At 36.7% G+C, this 16,758-nt stretch overlaps 1 protein-coding gene across 1 annotated transcript in view; it reads right to left on the bottom strand.

Annotated features, from left to right (window-relative positions):
- Positions 1 to 12,946, bottom strand: part of NUP133 (nucleoporin 133) — a 33,443-nt gene extending 20,497 nt beyond the window's left edge. The window contains exons 1-11 of the mRNA XM_081313808.1: positions 12,695 to 12,946; positions 9,960 to 10,078; positions 7,845 to 7,948; positions 6,713 to 6,820; positions 5,375 to 5,506; positions 5,041 to 5,211; positions 3,217 to 3,372; positions 3,066 to 3,136; positions 2,150 to 2,297; positions 1,362 to 1,506; positions 145 to 302 (exon numbers count right to left, since the gene is read on the bottom strand). Of these exons, the coding sequence (XP_081169934.1) occupies positions 145 to 302; positions 1,362 to 1,506; positions 2,150 to 2,297; positions 3,066 to 3,136; positions 3,217 to 3,372; positions 5,041 to 5,211; positions 5,375 to 5,506; positions 6,713 to 6,820; positions 7,845 to 7,948; positions 9,960 to 10,078; positions 12,695 to 12,876 (1,494 nt within the window). The 5' untranslated portion in view covers positions 12,877 to 12,946. The remainder of the gene's footprint in view (positions 1 to 144; positions 303 to 1,361; positions 1,507 to 2,149; positions 2,298 to 3,065; positions 3,137 to 3,216; positions 3,373 to 5,040; positions 5,212 to 5,374; positions 5,507 to 6,712; positions 6,821 to 7,844; positions 7,949 to 9,959; positions 10,079 to 12,694) is intronic.
- Between the last annotated feature and the right edge of the window lie 3,812 nt (positions 12,947 to 16,758).

Genomic DNA, 16,758 nt, shown 5'->3' with positions numbered 1-16,758 from the left:
AAGTAGGAAAAAAGTAAGTTGAAGGATTGTTCAACTACAAAAAAAAGTCAATAAAAACAATAAAGATACTAATAGGAAGTAAATGCCAGGCAATGCTTTTCCTTCTTTCCCATCTTCTCTTTCAGGATTCCAACTGGTTATTACCTCATCATTGGGTTCAGCTACAGAACAGGCTAAAGAATCCTCAATGTCTTCAGGAAGTAAAGAAGTGGTTTCCTTGGAACATATAGTTACAAGTCCGCTTTTCTGAACAAAAAAAATGGGAAGCTGAGCAGAACAACCTGCTCCTAAAATTTTATCTCCTAAGATAGAAAAACAAAAAGGACAGACATCATCAACGCTGTTTTGACCGAGGTTCAATATGTTTTGCATGGCAATTTATTCTACTTGAATGAAAGTAGAAAGTAGTACTTGAGAGAGCAGGGCCTCAGCATTGGAGGGCTCCTTGATCTTCAACTGTCACTGGATTTTCAAACAATGATCGTGACAAGGAACAAGTCTCCAGAATTATAGTTAGTATGGGAGTTGCCGCCCTTGCTAAACTAGTCAGAGTTTATCCATGCCTTATCTATGTCCCAAATTGATACTGTAAAGTACAGGTAGTCCTCATTTAACAACCTCTTGAAGGTATGGCAACACTGAACAAATGGCAGTTATGAGTAGTCCTTTGAAAGGCAGGGCTGGCGAAATGTGAGGACCTCACTTAATGACCATAACGAGGCTACCACATTTCGTGCAGCCATGTCATGTTTTACCTAATGACTGCTCCCCTTAGCAATGGAAATCAGGGTTATTAAATGAGGACTACTTGTACTATTCATATGGCCATCTTTGAAAACTGCCTGCAAGTTGCAATTGGTGCAAAATGCAGCAGCTAAGCTGCTAACTGGTGCAAATACAGGAACCACATGATGGTTGTATTGAAAAGCTTGCATTGTAATTCATATCTGAAGGTTCTGGTACTAACCTTTAAAGGCCTAGATGGCTTAAGAGTGACTGAAGAACTGATTCTTCTACAATAATCCCTAAAATATCAACATCTGCAGCTGAAAGTTTCTGAAGATGCCCCCACAAGACAAAGCTTCTCTCGTTTGTTCATAGCCTAGAAGCAGTAAATGGCTGTCTCCCTCTCCACTGTTTTTGACTTTGAATCGTGGAAGTTACGTATTTAGGAAAAGAAAAATCTACACCCATAAGAATCACTCAGTAATACAACAAGTTTTATTTTTAAATTTCATATTTACCCCCCAAATTTAATCACTAGTCAGTGGTAAGTGGAACAAGAATCTTTCCTGCAGTTTTGGGGAAAGACTAGTTTCATTAGCTTGTATTAAACAGTTTACATTTATTAAGATTCTCACCCTGAGCACTGAAAATAATCTTCTCCTGCGGCAAAGAGGTTCTTCCTGTTCCAGTTGAACAAGCAAATACCTCATTTTCAGTATAAAGACAGGCAAAATGGCTGTTAAAATCTGGGACTATTAAATGACACATCGGTTCTTCAGGCTGAAAAATACAGCGTTAAATATTACAAAAAATAACTATGATATTTAGGAACGAAGCATTACTAAGAGCATCAATACTATCTTCTAGATAGGCCTAACATGTATATACAAAATATTAATTGACAAACTTGATGCAGGGAAAGGAAGAGGTTATAAATTACAATCCTATAGTTTCTCGTAATGATACACCATTCTTATATTCTTTATTGTTCTACAATCTTATTGTTACACACACATATTTTTGCTAATGTTTATAGAATACAGACTAGTGATAAATCCTTTTCTAGATCATGTGTAATCCAAACTGGTACATGAGTCATTTTATAGTATATGTCAGTACATATCTAATCAGGATTTTCAATTTCCAAAATTGAACTATCCAGAATTCAGTTTCCAAAGAATTGTAGCATCAATTTCTTTTTTTTTGCAGAGTAAATTAAAATATTTACTAATCGTATGTTATTTTTTAAAAAATCAGGTATTATTGAAATAACATCACAAGACAGGAAGAGAAATAGCTTGTTTTTATGGATATAGTTCAATCAGTTTTTTTCACCCTCACAACCAATCGCTTCAGATGATATTCTATAAGCATGCTTAACATCAGAAGCATCAAAAAAGCATTTAAACCTAATGCTAATTACCTGAAAAGGTGGGTTATATTGAGTGACTTCTACGATCACGTTATCAGATGTGGGATAACCATTATCTTCTACAGTTATCAAAGTATAATAAACAAGGCAGGGACTGTCACCAAGATGCCAGGCTGCAGCCAAAATAACTAGTCCATCACTACTCATTGGAAAAGACAATTATCATAATTACAAATTGTTCAGAAATATCAGGTAATGAAAAATTATTTCAAATATACACATTAAGATCTTTGCTTGACTTTAAAAACATTATCTTACGATTTTTACATGGTGTATAAGCCCAGTTTACTATATTTAAAATTGCATTTTATTTATTTAAGTGTGATAGAATCTGCATCTTGGCTTTGCTGGTGGTTATTTTACGAAGCTCAGATATGTCTTTTTATGTTACATATTTTTTTGGGGGGGTTGTAAGCCTCCTAGAGTCACATGTGAGATGGACAACTATATAAATAAAATATTTTGAAAGATAAAATGTATTGTAAAACTTTTCAATAAAAAAAATATTTTATTTAGATTTTTCTTTTATGCTGATTGTATTACTTTATAAATAACTCAAGGCCGTGAACATACATAACATTTCTTACTCCTATTTTTCCTATAACAACCCTGTGAGATGGATGGGCTGAGAAAGAACGACTGGCCCAAAGACCCCCAGCAACTGAAATAAATTTAAATAAATAAACATCACATGAACACTGACGGATTTTTTTCACTCTTGCTTAACGAATTAAACTGTCTTTATTCCTATGTGTTTTAATTACTTTTTTGATTATCTTTTCCTGACTGTGCGCATAAGGGGATATTTTCATTAGAACAGTCTGAATTAGTAATACTACTAGTAAAAGACCCCAAACTATTTGCAAAATATATACATGAATTTGTAACTTTCTAGATAGGAACTTACCAATTTTGCTGCAAATCCAAATATTGCACATTAATATCTTCTTTAATGTCCCCATAATTGCTTTCTGATCCCTGTACAAATAATAAATTGTTAAAAGTGCCAGAAATAAGGCAAATATATAATTTTATATATTACACATATTGCTTCTTACCCATATTGATTCCATGATATTTTCTTTAAGTACTTTGTTTATATCCCAGTTGAGAACATGACGTTCTGCATTGTCTTCTATTTCCCATTTATAAAGATTTGAGTTGGTTACAGCATAAAATCTTGAACCATCTTCATCCCAAAGAACACTAGAAAGCTGAATTAAATATAAGTTAGGGATAAAATGTCAGTGTTTAATATATTGCAGTTCTCTGATGAAAATTCAAGTTAAGGAAACAGAAAAGCTTTAACTCCAGTTCAGAAAAAATGACAAATGCAGCACAGAATTATAAAAGAATAAAATTAAAAAATAGTGCAAATATGAGAGTACCACAAAATTATTCTATCAATCATGCAATATAGTCTAGACCACAGGTCTGCAACCCGCGGCTCCGGAGCCGCATGCGGCTCTTTCAGCCGACTCCTGCGGCTCCCAGTCCTCTGCCATGTGCAGTCCAATAATAAAAAAAAAGTGGGACTAAAAAAGTTCAACCAATCAATTCAAATATGCAGGGTAGGTGCATAGTTCGCCTTGGCTCCACTCTTCAGTCAAACCCTGTTCTGTGCATGCGTGCATGTACGCACATGCGCACACATTTTTTGCGGCTCCCAGTTTTTCCTTTTGTGAGGGAACCGGTTCTGAGTGGCTCTTTCACTGTTTCAGGTTGCTGACCCCTGGTCTAGACAACAGTCAAAATTGTATTAAAATACTCTGCAAATATTGGGAAAATATAGTATCAAAAATCAGAAGTATTCTCTCTGCAATAAACTTTCTTGCATCAAATATTGATATTGCTACCACTGAAGAAATCTGCAAGTATATGTGATTCTATTAAATAGAGCTCACTATGAGAAAATCCAAAATTTAATTCATGACATTCATATACATTAATATTATCAGCATATTGTTGGGATGCTTTTAAAGCTAGTATTTAAATAAAACTATAAAACCACTGAACTTAAGAGACTGATTTCAAAAACACCAACAAGTGATTAGTTCAGATTCTGACAGCTGTCCACCTCCCAATATCTCATAGAAGAGAGAAGAAAGGCAGCTGAAGGTGGGGGTGGGCTGTTGAACCTGGAATTTTGGTAAGTCATTGCAGTCACTAAGGAAGACACCCATGTGACTGCCTTGCTCAATGATCGCAATCTGAATCTCCTAAATACTATACTCTCTAGAGCAGAAATAGGGGACACGCAAATTCGTGAAGCATTCCATATTTCTGTCAGAGCTGTGGTAGGGCAGGGGTTAGAATACAGTATTGTAGGCTAACTCTGCTGCCAGAAGTTCGATCTTGATCGGCTCAAGGTTGACTCAACCTTCCATCCTTCTGAAGTCAGCAAGATGAGGACCCAGATTGTTGGGGGCAATATGCTGATTCTGTAAGGGCTGTAAAGCATTTATGAAGTAGTACATAAGTCTAAGTGCTATTGCTATATCATTTGAAAAACTATGCTCACAACTCAGCTTCTGAACCGATAATACTGTGACATCACCAGAATTAGTAGAAGTGGACATCTTTGTACCCTTTTTCTGATTCTAGCCTTAGCTCCTGGACTTTATAAATTGGAATTAGAAGTGAGAGGTCTTTCAGAGAAAAATTGTTACATTCCCATCCTTAAGCTTCCTAATCTGAAAAACTACCCCTTATTATTGCCCTGGTGCCTTCAAGGAGTGAGAGAAGGGATGAGGATTGTTCATGAAAGGTTTGCTTCCCAAGATTTCCCACTCCCCCCCACCCATCTTTAAACAACCCCATAAAACTTGAATTAGTCCAAAAAAGCAACCTTTAGGTTAATTTTACTTATTTTTAAAACTTACCTCTTCATCATTACTAGGTGACAGAATCCCAAACAGTGAAGAAACTTTTCTACCTATTCCAGAAAACATGCCTTGTCCTTGAGATAAACCATGTTGATAAATCTTGCCATTATTATCAGGTGTAAGTCGGATAAACTGACTCCTTGCTGAAGATAAAATAAAGCTTCCACCCTAAAAGAAAGTTCAGTTCAGCTTTTTGGGAAAACTGTATTAACACTTTATTTTTTAAAAATAAACTTGCTAAAACCAACTTCAAGATTATAATTGTATTTCATTTTATATATAGTGGAAAAAATAACTTCAACCAAGTTGCCACGAAGCATCTTCAATGTACCTTTACAGCTGTAAGATAATTATAAAGAGCACCACCGAAATCCATATTCGTCTCAGTATAGGAACTTTCGTGCGCAAGGCTGGGCCAGTAACGTATTGTTCCTTCACGAGTGGCAGCCATTACCACAAGGGACTTGCAAATATAAAAATATATACATACATACATGTTAATTCTATTAATTATTTACTGTTCACATTAGTCTAGAGTCTAAAGATCTAGGTCTGTTGTAGCAAAATGTAAGAAGAAATAAATTTCTGTCGGCTGAGAATTATAAACTTGTCAGTATAAATTTATATCTGTGTTGTGGTGTCTCCTAAGAGAGATTTTACAATATATTATCCTCCATTGAGCCTAAATGTTTTTTTAATGTAGAAATACAGATTTTAGATGCATTACAAACTGCAACTACTTTACAGAGACAATAAATCAATTGAGTTTTTCTCTCTGAAAAAAGTCAATGAAAATGAGCAAAACTAAATGATGCCAGTAATTAGCTATAATGCCCCCTGCCTTCCTAGGAGACCAGATACAAAAATGCATCTTTTTTATTTAGTAATTTAACCAGCCAAAGTGGAATATTTTTTAGCTTTTATTAAATATCTTTATAGAATAAAAACAAGACAAATTTGAAGCAGAGGATTAGTATGGATTGAAGTTTTTCTTAAGCTTTTTAATTTAACCTTAATATCTCATTTGCATCTTAGAATAAGAATGTTTTAATACTCATCCTAGGACCTAGGACATAGTTTTTAGAGCACCAGAAATAACATAACAGAATGACTATTTTAATTCCCCAAAATAGTGCTCTGAATCGCTGACATTTTTTATTTATATATAGCAAGATAGACAGCATCTAAGTTTAATAAATGCATTTAATTGATTTCCATAGCTATCATCTCAACCAAGTGACAATGCCTAGTTAACACTTCTAAAACAATTAAAATTACATGGAAGTGACTTCAGCACTTATAATTAGCAAATTGCCTTAATTCAGTGAATATATATTAGACAAGCATTCCTGCCCTACAAACAATTGCCTCAGATTTCAGTAAATGTGTATTGATACAATTATCTGTTTTCAATTACATCATTACCATATGAGGAAGAATTTTGAACAGTACTTAATGCAATAAATCAACAGTCATTAAAGCTTATTTTTTATATTTATGTGGTTATATTGAACACAGAAATTCCCCAGCCTTTTATTTAAAATCATGTTTAAAAATCAATTGTGTGGTATACTGACTGTACAGTAAGTATAATTTCCAAATGGATCATGAAAATGTCATAAATTGAATGTATAATGATGTCCTCAAAAGGTATTTAAATGTTCCTAACCTGTAAAGAAGATGCTTCACCAGAAACATTAAGACAGCATACTGCTACTAGATATGCAGTCCAAATATAGTCACTGGGTGGCAACTGAAGTTCTTTGCATATAGAACACTGTAACACAAAAAGTATTTATACACTTTAATTTAGTATTCTGCATTTATATTAGTCACCTACAATGTTTTATGCTGTGAATAAAAGAAAAGTTTGGATTTGGATTTCTATGGTCAACCCTTAAGTTATTTTTTCCTTAAAAAACTGACAAACATGTTCTCATGCATCTTAAAAAAAGATAATGTATTCTAAACTGAGCTCAATATTTAAAAAAACATGTATTCAGGGTCAAAAGAACTGCAACATTAAAACTTAATTTTTTAAATCATGTGAACCGTATGCAACCCCCCCCCAACAATGGTAGAGAATAATTTGATGTATTATCTGCCTAGCACTACAAATAAATCTATAAATACATAAATGGAGTACGAGAAATTTCTTGGGTATGTTTATTGGTTGTCAGTGGATGCTAACAACTAAATATGGATCTTTCTTTGACTTTTTCAAGACTTTTTTTAAAATTATTTCAATTTTTTAAAAATATTACAAGCAGAATGTTTTCCCCAACTCACTGATGCTGGTTGCAATCTAAGCATGCTTATTTGGAAGCCTACTAGAATCAAAAAAGCCTTCTTTCAACTAAAAATAGTTAAACTTGTATAATTTCTTTTATAATGCACAAGTTAATGAAAATTTACTGAGACTACCTCAAATATCAACTTATTGGAAGAGTTAAGATCAAATATCCAATATGAAATTCTTATTTGTAGAATGATGTACCGGTAGTTTGTTTCCATTCCATCCCTAAATGTGCCAATTGTATGATAAACTCTTAAAATTTTCAGATTGCCTCATTCTAGGAGGGAAAAACGGAACATTGAGGAACAAAGGAACCTGAAGAACTTTCCTTATTAATATAAAGGCTAAATGTTACAGAAAGCATGTAATATAAATGTATTCCAAGTTCAGAAGAGTCCAGAAAAATACTGCTGATTTGAGGCAGTTCATTTGCCTACATTTTTATTTTGAACATATACGTCATTATAAACCTGCTTAAATACATTTAATTTTGCTATTACTTTACCTTAGCAATTGATGATTGACCAATCTTCCAAATAATTAGTCTATCTTTATAGACTAGCCAAGCCCATCCACTTTCATCTAGCAGCATGCTCAAATTGTCCTCGGCTATAATAAATAATAGTTTCCAAAATAAATTATAAGTATAAATTTTTTAAAAAATCCAGGCTTGCTTTCCTTCTCTGAGGAAGGCCCAAGTTAGTAAGCAGATTCATAGAGAAAAAAGAATTTAATTTATGATAAAAAAAAGTTGACAAGGCTTTTAAATCTCATATTTTAAGAAGCGCTTTATTGCGTGTTTGGAAAAAGTATTATTATAAGTTAAATTATAAAATACCAATCTGGGGGATTCCTGGACACGCGATAGAGGGTGTATCTATGGGTGTGAATTTGGATATGATTTCTTATAAAGACTTAGATTGGTAGGGAATGATTGGCAATTAAAGTCGTTAGCTGAGTTAAAACAAGAAAATATTGTACAGTCCTGGTTTCAGTATGCTCAACTGCAAGCTAGGTGGAAGTTAGATCAAAAGGTTGGTATTACATTAATGGATGAAAATTTGGTAAAACAGATTAAAGATCAAAATTGAGCGCATATAAAGAGAATTTATAATGCTTTAATAGAATTGGATTCAGAAACGGAATTAGAGCCTCGGTGGAGCAGTGGGCTAATGCCTCCTTAAGTAACACCAGCTGCCTGCAATTAGTGCAGGTTCGCATCCCACCAGGCTCAAGGTTGACTCAGCCTTCCATCCTTCCGAGGTAGGTAAAATGAGGACCCAGATTGTTGGGGGCAATAAGCTGACTTTGTAATAATGCCGCTTGGGGGTGTGTGTGAAAGCCCTAATAAGCAGGCATATACATAGAATGAAGGCTACTGCTAAGCTTGTAAGCCGCCCTGAGTCTTCGGAGAAGGGCGGGATATAAATGGAATTAAAAAAAATAGTTAAAGATTGCATGGTAAAGTGGGCCCAAAATATTCAAGAACCGATCCCATTGGATATATGGGAGGTAATTTGGGTTAGAAATGTAAAATTTACTCAGGCCCAAAATTTAAGAGAAAATTTTTATAAAATGTTTTATAGATGGCATCTGGATCCTAAAAAGTTGTCTTGCATGTATCCTAATTTACAGCCTAAATGCTGGAGATGTGGCAGTTTGGACGCTACTTATTTTCATATTTGGTGGACTTGTAGAAATATAAAAGCTTTTTGGATTAAAATTTGGTGGAACATTCAAAAGATTTTTAAGAGAAAGATAAAGTTTACTCCACAATTATTTTTATTGGGTGTTATTACAGATTGTGATACTAAAGAAACTAACTTGATGTTGAATTTGATAACAGCTGCAAGGTTATTGGTAGGGCAATATTGGAAGAAGGATTGCTTGCCTACTATAGAAGAATGGACGCTTAAAGTGTCAAATTTAGCAGAAATGGCTAAGATTTCTGCTTATTTGAAGGATCATTCACAAGAAAGATATATTTCGGTCTGGAGAAGATGGATAGATTATATTCAGAATAAATATGGGACTAAAAAGTTCCATTTAGCTTATGAGTAAATTTTAAATTGTTATTATTATTAATAGTTTATTATAGTGGAATTTTTATTAGTTTTAAGTATATGGTATTATTACTATTTTTAGTATTAGTATGGTTTAATAATTTGGATATTGTATTAATAATTTGGATTTTAATTTGTTTATGTTTTTTATTATTATTATGTATACTTTTATTTTGCTTGTATTTATGTTAAGGGGAGTTAAAGCGCATTATGAACTTGGTTATTTATATAGTTGGTTAATGTTAGTTAGATTATGATTATTATATTTGTAAACCTGTACTCAGCTCTGGGAAGTGGGGGAGGGAGAGGGGGGGTTTGGGGTGGGTTGGTTTGGGGGATTCTTTGTAACTTTTATAAAACTTTTCAATAAAAAAAGAGGAAATGCAAACCACGCAGGACAGTTTGAATCATTTTGATTTATAAGTCCTTAAACAGCAACATTGCTGTTGTGCTAATTTACAGATACTAGCAAAATCATGCTATTTAATATTTTAAATTCTATTTTTCCATTACAGAATTATCATTTATTTGTATGATCAAATTTAAAAAAAACTTACCATCAGCCATTCTCAAAGCCTCTACAACTTTTACTGGCAAAGGTGAACCAAACTTTTTTACATCATAATTGATGGTTTCACTTCCTGTTGGATGATGTACAACCTTTGTAGGTGTACACCTAAGCAGAAAAAAAAAGAATGATTTAATAATGAAATTAAGCATTGATTTAAGTTTTGTTACTTTCATCACTGCATGAATTCTTCAGCTATCCAGCAGTTGAAGTCAAAACAAACTGAATACAGTGTGGGAAGTCAGGACACACACACACACACACACACACACACACAAACACCGAGAAATATTTTTGGAAATATTTAAAAGGCAAATATATTTAAAATATATTTCCCTAAAGGATTTTAAAAGCAGAAACCAACCCTGCCCCCAAGTCTCTCGGTCCCAAACAGAAACTAAGTCTGCAGAACTAAGTCCATCAGAATACCAGAAAGGCCCACTCAGACTCAGGTCAAAGTTCATGCCACAGGAACAACTCCAAACAAAAGGCTCAAAAAGGTATAAAACCCCACTCCCTACATGTGCTCACTCCCTTTTCTTTCAGAGCCATTTTCTGTCTGGCTCTCCTCTTCAATAAAGTGCAGCCTTCTTTCTAAAGCAGTTGCCACGTTGTATATTCCTGGCTTGGACTGAACCATGATGAAGACTGGTGCTGATCCTGGCGCTTCCACTGAGCCCTGTCAGCCCCGAAGAAGCGCCGATCCTGGTGCTTCCACTGAGCCCTGACAGCCCTGCAGCTCCAGCCATCTCTCGCTTAGGCTTGTGCGGTGCTGCCACCGGTTCAGCTCATTCCCCTCCCCCGCTACCACTTTTCTAGGGTGGTCACGTACCACCTGCCACGGGCCAATATACCACAGGTGGTTCCCATACCACTGGTTGAAAAGCCCTGCACTTAACATACTGCAAGATCGCTTACAACTGCCACCAGAAGTGCTGGGATTGCAGTCATTGAGCAAACCAGCCTTAAGGTGTCTTGCTTAATGACCCCTTTGCTTAGTAACTAAGATACCGGTCCCCATCGTAGTCATAAATTGAGTGCTGCCTATAAATTGTGCTTTTATCAAGTCTTACAAAGACACTTGTTTTTAATATTTTATTTCATTTCTATTAATTTTCCTTCACCTTTCTTATAGTTAACAAAAACATTTCTCTTCGGTGCTTTTTCAAAAGCAACTGGACTTTGTTTTTCCTTGTTTTTCTCTTAGAAACTGAGTACTACTCTTGTCTATTCACATTCCCAAACTGTTGATAAAACACTGAAATATTTATAATCAAGCTGAGAAGAAAGATCAGGCAAAGCTTAAAGTCAGGGAGTGTTGATAATCACAAATAAAGCAAGTCACATATACAGTACTTGAAAATGTAACTGGCTTGATCACTGCCAAAACATACTTCCCCACTTCACTGTTGAAATATCAGCATGGTTAATAAGGCTAATATGAGTGCAATGTTGGAAAATTTGCAAGTGATTATATAGGAAGAAAGGAAGTTAAGTCAGAAAGCATCATTATAACTTTTTCTTTACTTCCATGTACTCTGTTTTTCACTATAGAATTTTCTATCTATATTCTATTAAATAAAATAACCTAAATGCAAAATTAAGCATAATAACAAACACTGCTAACAAACACTACTATATTTTGCACTATGCAAAACAGATTTCATTTCTGAATCCTTTCCAATGTCATTGAGCATAAGCTCAACACCAATTCAAATTAAACAATTTTTAAATTGTTTTACATCAAGTCAAACCATGGGCTTATCTAGTCCTGATCTAACTGGGAATACTAATTCAAAGCTTTATTATGTTTTTTAACCAATGCAGTAGAACAGGAAATGGGAAGGCACAAACACACAATATCTATTAGCTTTTCAACACATTTATTGCATTCAGCTCATACAATAAACTAAAAATGAAAATAAATAGAATCATAGGTACACTCAATATAGATAAAATCTGAAAGAAGGTTCAGCCAGACCAAAAGTATTCTGAAATAAAAAGTATTTTGGTTTTAGCACATAAAAATAATGATCTTTATACTGAATGCTTTATTTAATGATATTAAATAATTGGTTAAAGTATCAATTGTATAGGCTTGAAAATCAGAACTTGGCAGAAGTTAAGTTTCACTATGGACTAGAAATACAAATAGGAGAATCGTTCACCTGATCAAAACTGATCAACAGAATAACTTAAACTCTTATCCCCTCTCTTGGGTACGTTTTCTTTACAGTGCTTTTTAAATACAAGAAATAAAAGGTATATTTTTATTAACCATTTGACAAGGAATAGCCTGCATTGGAGAAATAAAAATGCGACTATTTATTTATTTAGTTATATGAGTGGCAGCTTAAAGAGTGCCACCCAACCCATGAATGACAGATTAGCAGCATAGAAGAAAATATTCAATCCTTCATTTCCTTCTGAAAGCAGCAGTGCATTTGAAGGGGCCATACATAATTTCCAAGGGAGGGAACTTCCTTGAAAACGCCTTCGTATTCCCGCCTCAACTGGGACGACCCCAGTAATTGCGATTACCCCCCCCCCCCCCAGCGCAATACATATTATTTGCTCTTTTGCTATTAAAACAGCACTTGTTGTGCCCGAAAACAAGCACCCCAGCCTTCCACTCCGGACGCCCTTTGCAAATCTTTGCACCAATCGCATCGAGGGAGGGCCCAGTTAGTCTCCACCCACCGATGGGCGGGGCAGGGTACTCACCGCGCAGAGTGGGTACCGAGGTGTCTCCTCGTTGCTGGCGAGAAGAAGGCTGGGGAAGAGACGGACGGCGTCACCAGCATTTGGCTCTTCTTACCGCCTGGGCGGAGGCTTCTTCGGCCCGAGCCGCCGCCGCCGCCGCCGCCGCCTGGAGTGTGAGGCGAGCTGGGAGTGGAAAGAAACATTGTTGCCTCTGTACAAAACCGAGGAGGCCGTTATATATTAAAAAAAATAGTCCCAAGCCTTTCAAGTCTCGTTGCTCTTTTCTCGTCAAAGCAAAACTGGCGCATTTAAATGACGTCATATTTCCTCCAAGAACGGGATTGGCTGAAGATTTTCCGCCCTCCTTGGCTTAGTCCAGGGGTAGGCAACCTCGGCTCTTTTATGACTCATGGACTTCAACTCCCAGAATGCCTGAGTCAGCATAGCTGACTCAGGCATTCTGGGAGTTGAAGTCCATGAGTCATAAAAGAGCCGAGGTTGCCTACCCCTGGCTTAGTCCAATCGATCCAGAAAAGCAGGAAGTTCTTTCCCCCCCCCATGTGTGTAGTTTCCAGATGACGAGCTCTCCCTGGCGTTCTTACCAGTTCTTAGCCACATACTTCCCCCGCACTTACAAGATGCTCTCATTCGGGAGTATAGTAAGATCCTGCTAAACTCCTCTCTACCCATTCATGCCTATACCTCTGATCTCTTAAGATGTTGATTAAAGTCAAGAAGTCCACCACTCCTCACAGCGCTTAAGCTGCTGGCCGAACATCAGAGCACTATACAAAAGTGGATGGAAGCATGGAGTAGCTATACCTCCCAAGATATTTCTGAGCATATTAATCCTAATAGTGTATCTCCAGGATTTAATCTACCCGGACACACATGGGTGACATACAATAGAATTAGAACGACTCATGGGGTGTGTGCCGATTCTCTGTATAAATGGGGAAAGACATCTTCAGCACAATGTGATTGCGGGGCTCCCCGACAGACTATCCAACATATAGTGAGGGAATGCACTAATAGAAGATACCCAGGAGATTTTAAGGACTTCCTCTGTGTAACAACGGCAGCTACTGACTGGATCTTCAAACTCGACATTAAACTTTGAAATGTTATTTCTGTTTTCCTCTTAGGTTTTATAATTGCTTCTTTTTTTAAAAAAAAAATTGTTTTAACTGTTCTAACTTGTAAATATGAAGTGCTTTTAATTCTGTGTGTGACCAGCCATACGCTAAATAAATAAATCCCTGGCGTTATGGTAATGTTGTATCTATCTGTATTTTCTCAGCTCTAAATTGGACCCACAGACGATTGCGAGAAGCCCAACTCGAACCTCCCAATAAGATAGTCCTCGGCTTACCAACAGTTCATTTAGTGACCGTTCAAACTTACAATAGCACTAAAAAAAGTGATGTGACCTTTTTTCGCACTTAACAACATTGCAGCATCCCCATGGTCACAGGATGAAAATCCAGATGCTTGGCAACTGACTCGTATGAGGGTTGCAGGGTTTCCCAGGGTCACGCGATCACCTTTTGTGAACTTCTGACAAGCAAAGTCAATGGAGGAAGCCAGATTCACTTAACCGTGCTAGTAACAACTGCGGTGATTCACTTAACAACTGTAGCAAGAAAGGTCATAAAGTGGGGCAAAATTCACTTAACAAATGTCACACTTAGCAACAGGAATTTTGGGCTCCATTGTGGTCATAAATTGAGGACAACCTGTATTTATTCTTTTATTTGATCCATTTCTACAGTCACAAGGATAGTTGTCTGGGAAAGCCAAATGTGTGTTGCTGCTGATGTAGATAATGGCATAAAGTCTTATGTCCTGGCTGGATCCTTATTACTTTATTTCCCAGCCATTCCCTGTCTTCTGATTGCCAGCTAGACAAAAGTTCAGAGAGACATTAAATACTTCAGCAGCAGTCTGCAGCAAATAGATCTTATGTCAAAATGATGAAATCTATTATATTCCTGATGTAAATTCCACCCCTTAAGTATCTGCATGCAAGCATCATGACATAAATTTGAAGGGAGATGAGGTTTGTGTCATCAAAAATATTTTGTCATTCATCCTTCAGTTGCCCAAGACTTTGATTCCTGCTTTTAAATAAATGCTGGAATAAGTAAGCTACTTTACTACATAGTTAACAATAGTAATGGGGACCAGAATTAAGCAATGCAGTTGTAAAGCATGATGTGACAGTGAGCAATGGCAATTCCAGCAATCCCTGCATAATTACAACTTCTGAGTTCCTGGCAGCTTCCCCATTGACTCTGTTTGTGGGAAATTGGCAGGAAAAGTTGCAAATAACAATTCTGTGCTTGTGGGATGCTGCTCTAGTTGGAAATGTAGGCTGGTTGCCAGACACCTGGATTACAATCACATGACTGTGGGAATGCTATGTTGGTGAGAAGGATGACCAGTTGTAACTACTACTTATTCGATGCTGTCACAAGTTCAAGTGAACAAGTGGCAGTTAACTGAAAACAACTTAAATCTTGCCCATGACCTGAGTACAAGATGAAGGCAAAGTTATTGATTGGTTTGACTTGTATCCCACTGTGATTGACTCTTGGCAGCTTACAAAGAATACTACAATGATGGTTAAAGCATTCAAATAAATTACATAAATGACAATGAAGTTAAAAGAAAATTGTAATAACTTAAAATGTGCAATAAATAAAATTAAGAAAATGCTGTCACTTTTCAGTAACTTCCTAAAGGACTATAAGGAGGGGGTGTGTCTGAGCTCCAAAAAAGGCTATTCCAGAATAAGGTTATGGGATTATGATAGGAAAAGGATGTTTCTACAACATGTGCCTGTGGAGATAAATGGCAAGAACAGCATCATGCTGCAAGCTCTAGCTCTTTTCACTGTGTTGTGTCCACATATAGAGAGGGTGGAGCTTATGGTTTGATGCATCTAAATCACGCAGATACTTTTGCACAGCATGTTTACACTGGGTAGATGCAAGAAACTGACTTGTAAATCAAAATTATAATTTAAAAATGTGTGGGCTGAGATTATGAGTCAAACTCTTTAAAAAATCTGGAGATGTTTTCAACATTTCCAAAATTATGTTATGGCCTACAATGGGGGTTTTCAACCATGTTACATTGTTTAATGTAACATTTAGTTGAGTGCTGTGTTGTGATTCAGTGTCAGCCTGTGATACCGGCAGCTGAGTCTGATGATTCTGACGAGGAGGAGGAGGAGGGTTTGGATAGCCTTTGGTGTCAGAGGAAGGCTCTGAAGCACTGCAGGACTCTCAGCCTGGCCCCTCCCGTCATATTCCTCATCAGACTCAGCCGTGTGAGCACGAGGTATTGGACGTAGATGATTCACAGCTGGATCTATTCAGGAACGCTAGGAGCAGGAGGCAATCCAGCAGAGTAGAACAGAGAAAGGCAATGAGGCAACTCGGTGAGAGGAGGAGAAGGCAATGAGAAGCCAAGCCTTGGGCCTGCAGATAAAAGGGGAAGGTGTGGGAGGTGCTGGTTGCTGAAGGCAACCGTTTGAAGATCTTCTGCTTGAGTCCTGGTCTGTTATTCCTGTTTAACTCGTTTGAACTTTTGGTTTAACTCTTTTGATTTCTTTGTAAATAAATTTGGTTGGTTTTTCCAGCCTGTTGACTATAAAAAGGGGTTGTCCCTGACATTCAAACAGGGCCGGCCATAGGCTGGAACAGAACACTCTGAAACCTGTTGACTGCCTTATTAATTTGGCTGGAAGATAACTGCTCTGTAAATTATTTTTTTAATAGACCAAATAACCTCACTACATCAGAAGTGGGCACTGCAGGGTTCCTCAAGCCCCGGTCTGTGGCCCGGCACCAGTCTGCAGCATGCCAGCAATCGGTCCGCACAAACAAGCAAAGCCCTATCCGCAAGATGCATGCAGTACGCAAAACCACACCCCCTCTGGTTCGTGGAAAAACCTTTCTCCATGGCACCGGTCCCTGGTGCCCAAAAGATTGGGGATCTCTGTTGTAACACACACACTTTTTTTTTGGTGGGGGGGGGCTATGTCCACATGCTTCACAGAATTAGAAAATGAAGAATAG

The sequence above is a fragment of the Vipera berus genome (assembly GCF_964194415.1).
Source record: "Vipera berus genome assembly, chromosome: 1".
NCBI classification, from domain to species: domain Eukaryota; kingdom Metazoa; phylum Chordata; class Lepidosauria; order Squamata; family Viperidae; genus Vipera; species Vipera berus.
This window is presented reverse-complemented; position numbering and strand designations above follow the sequence as displayed.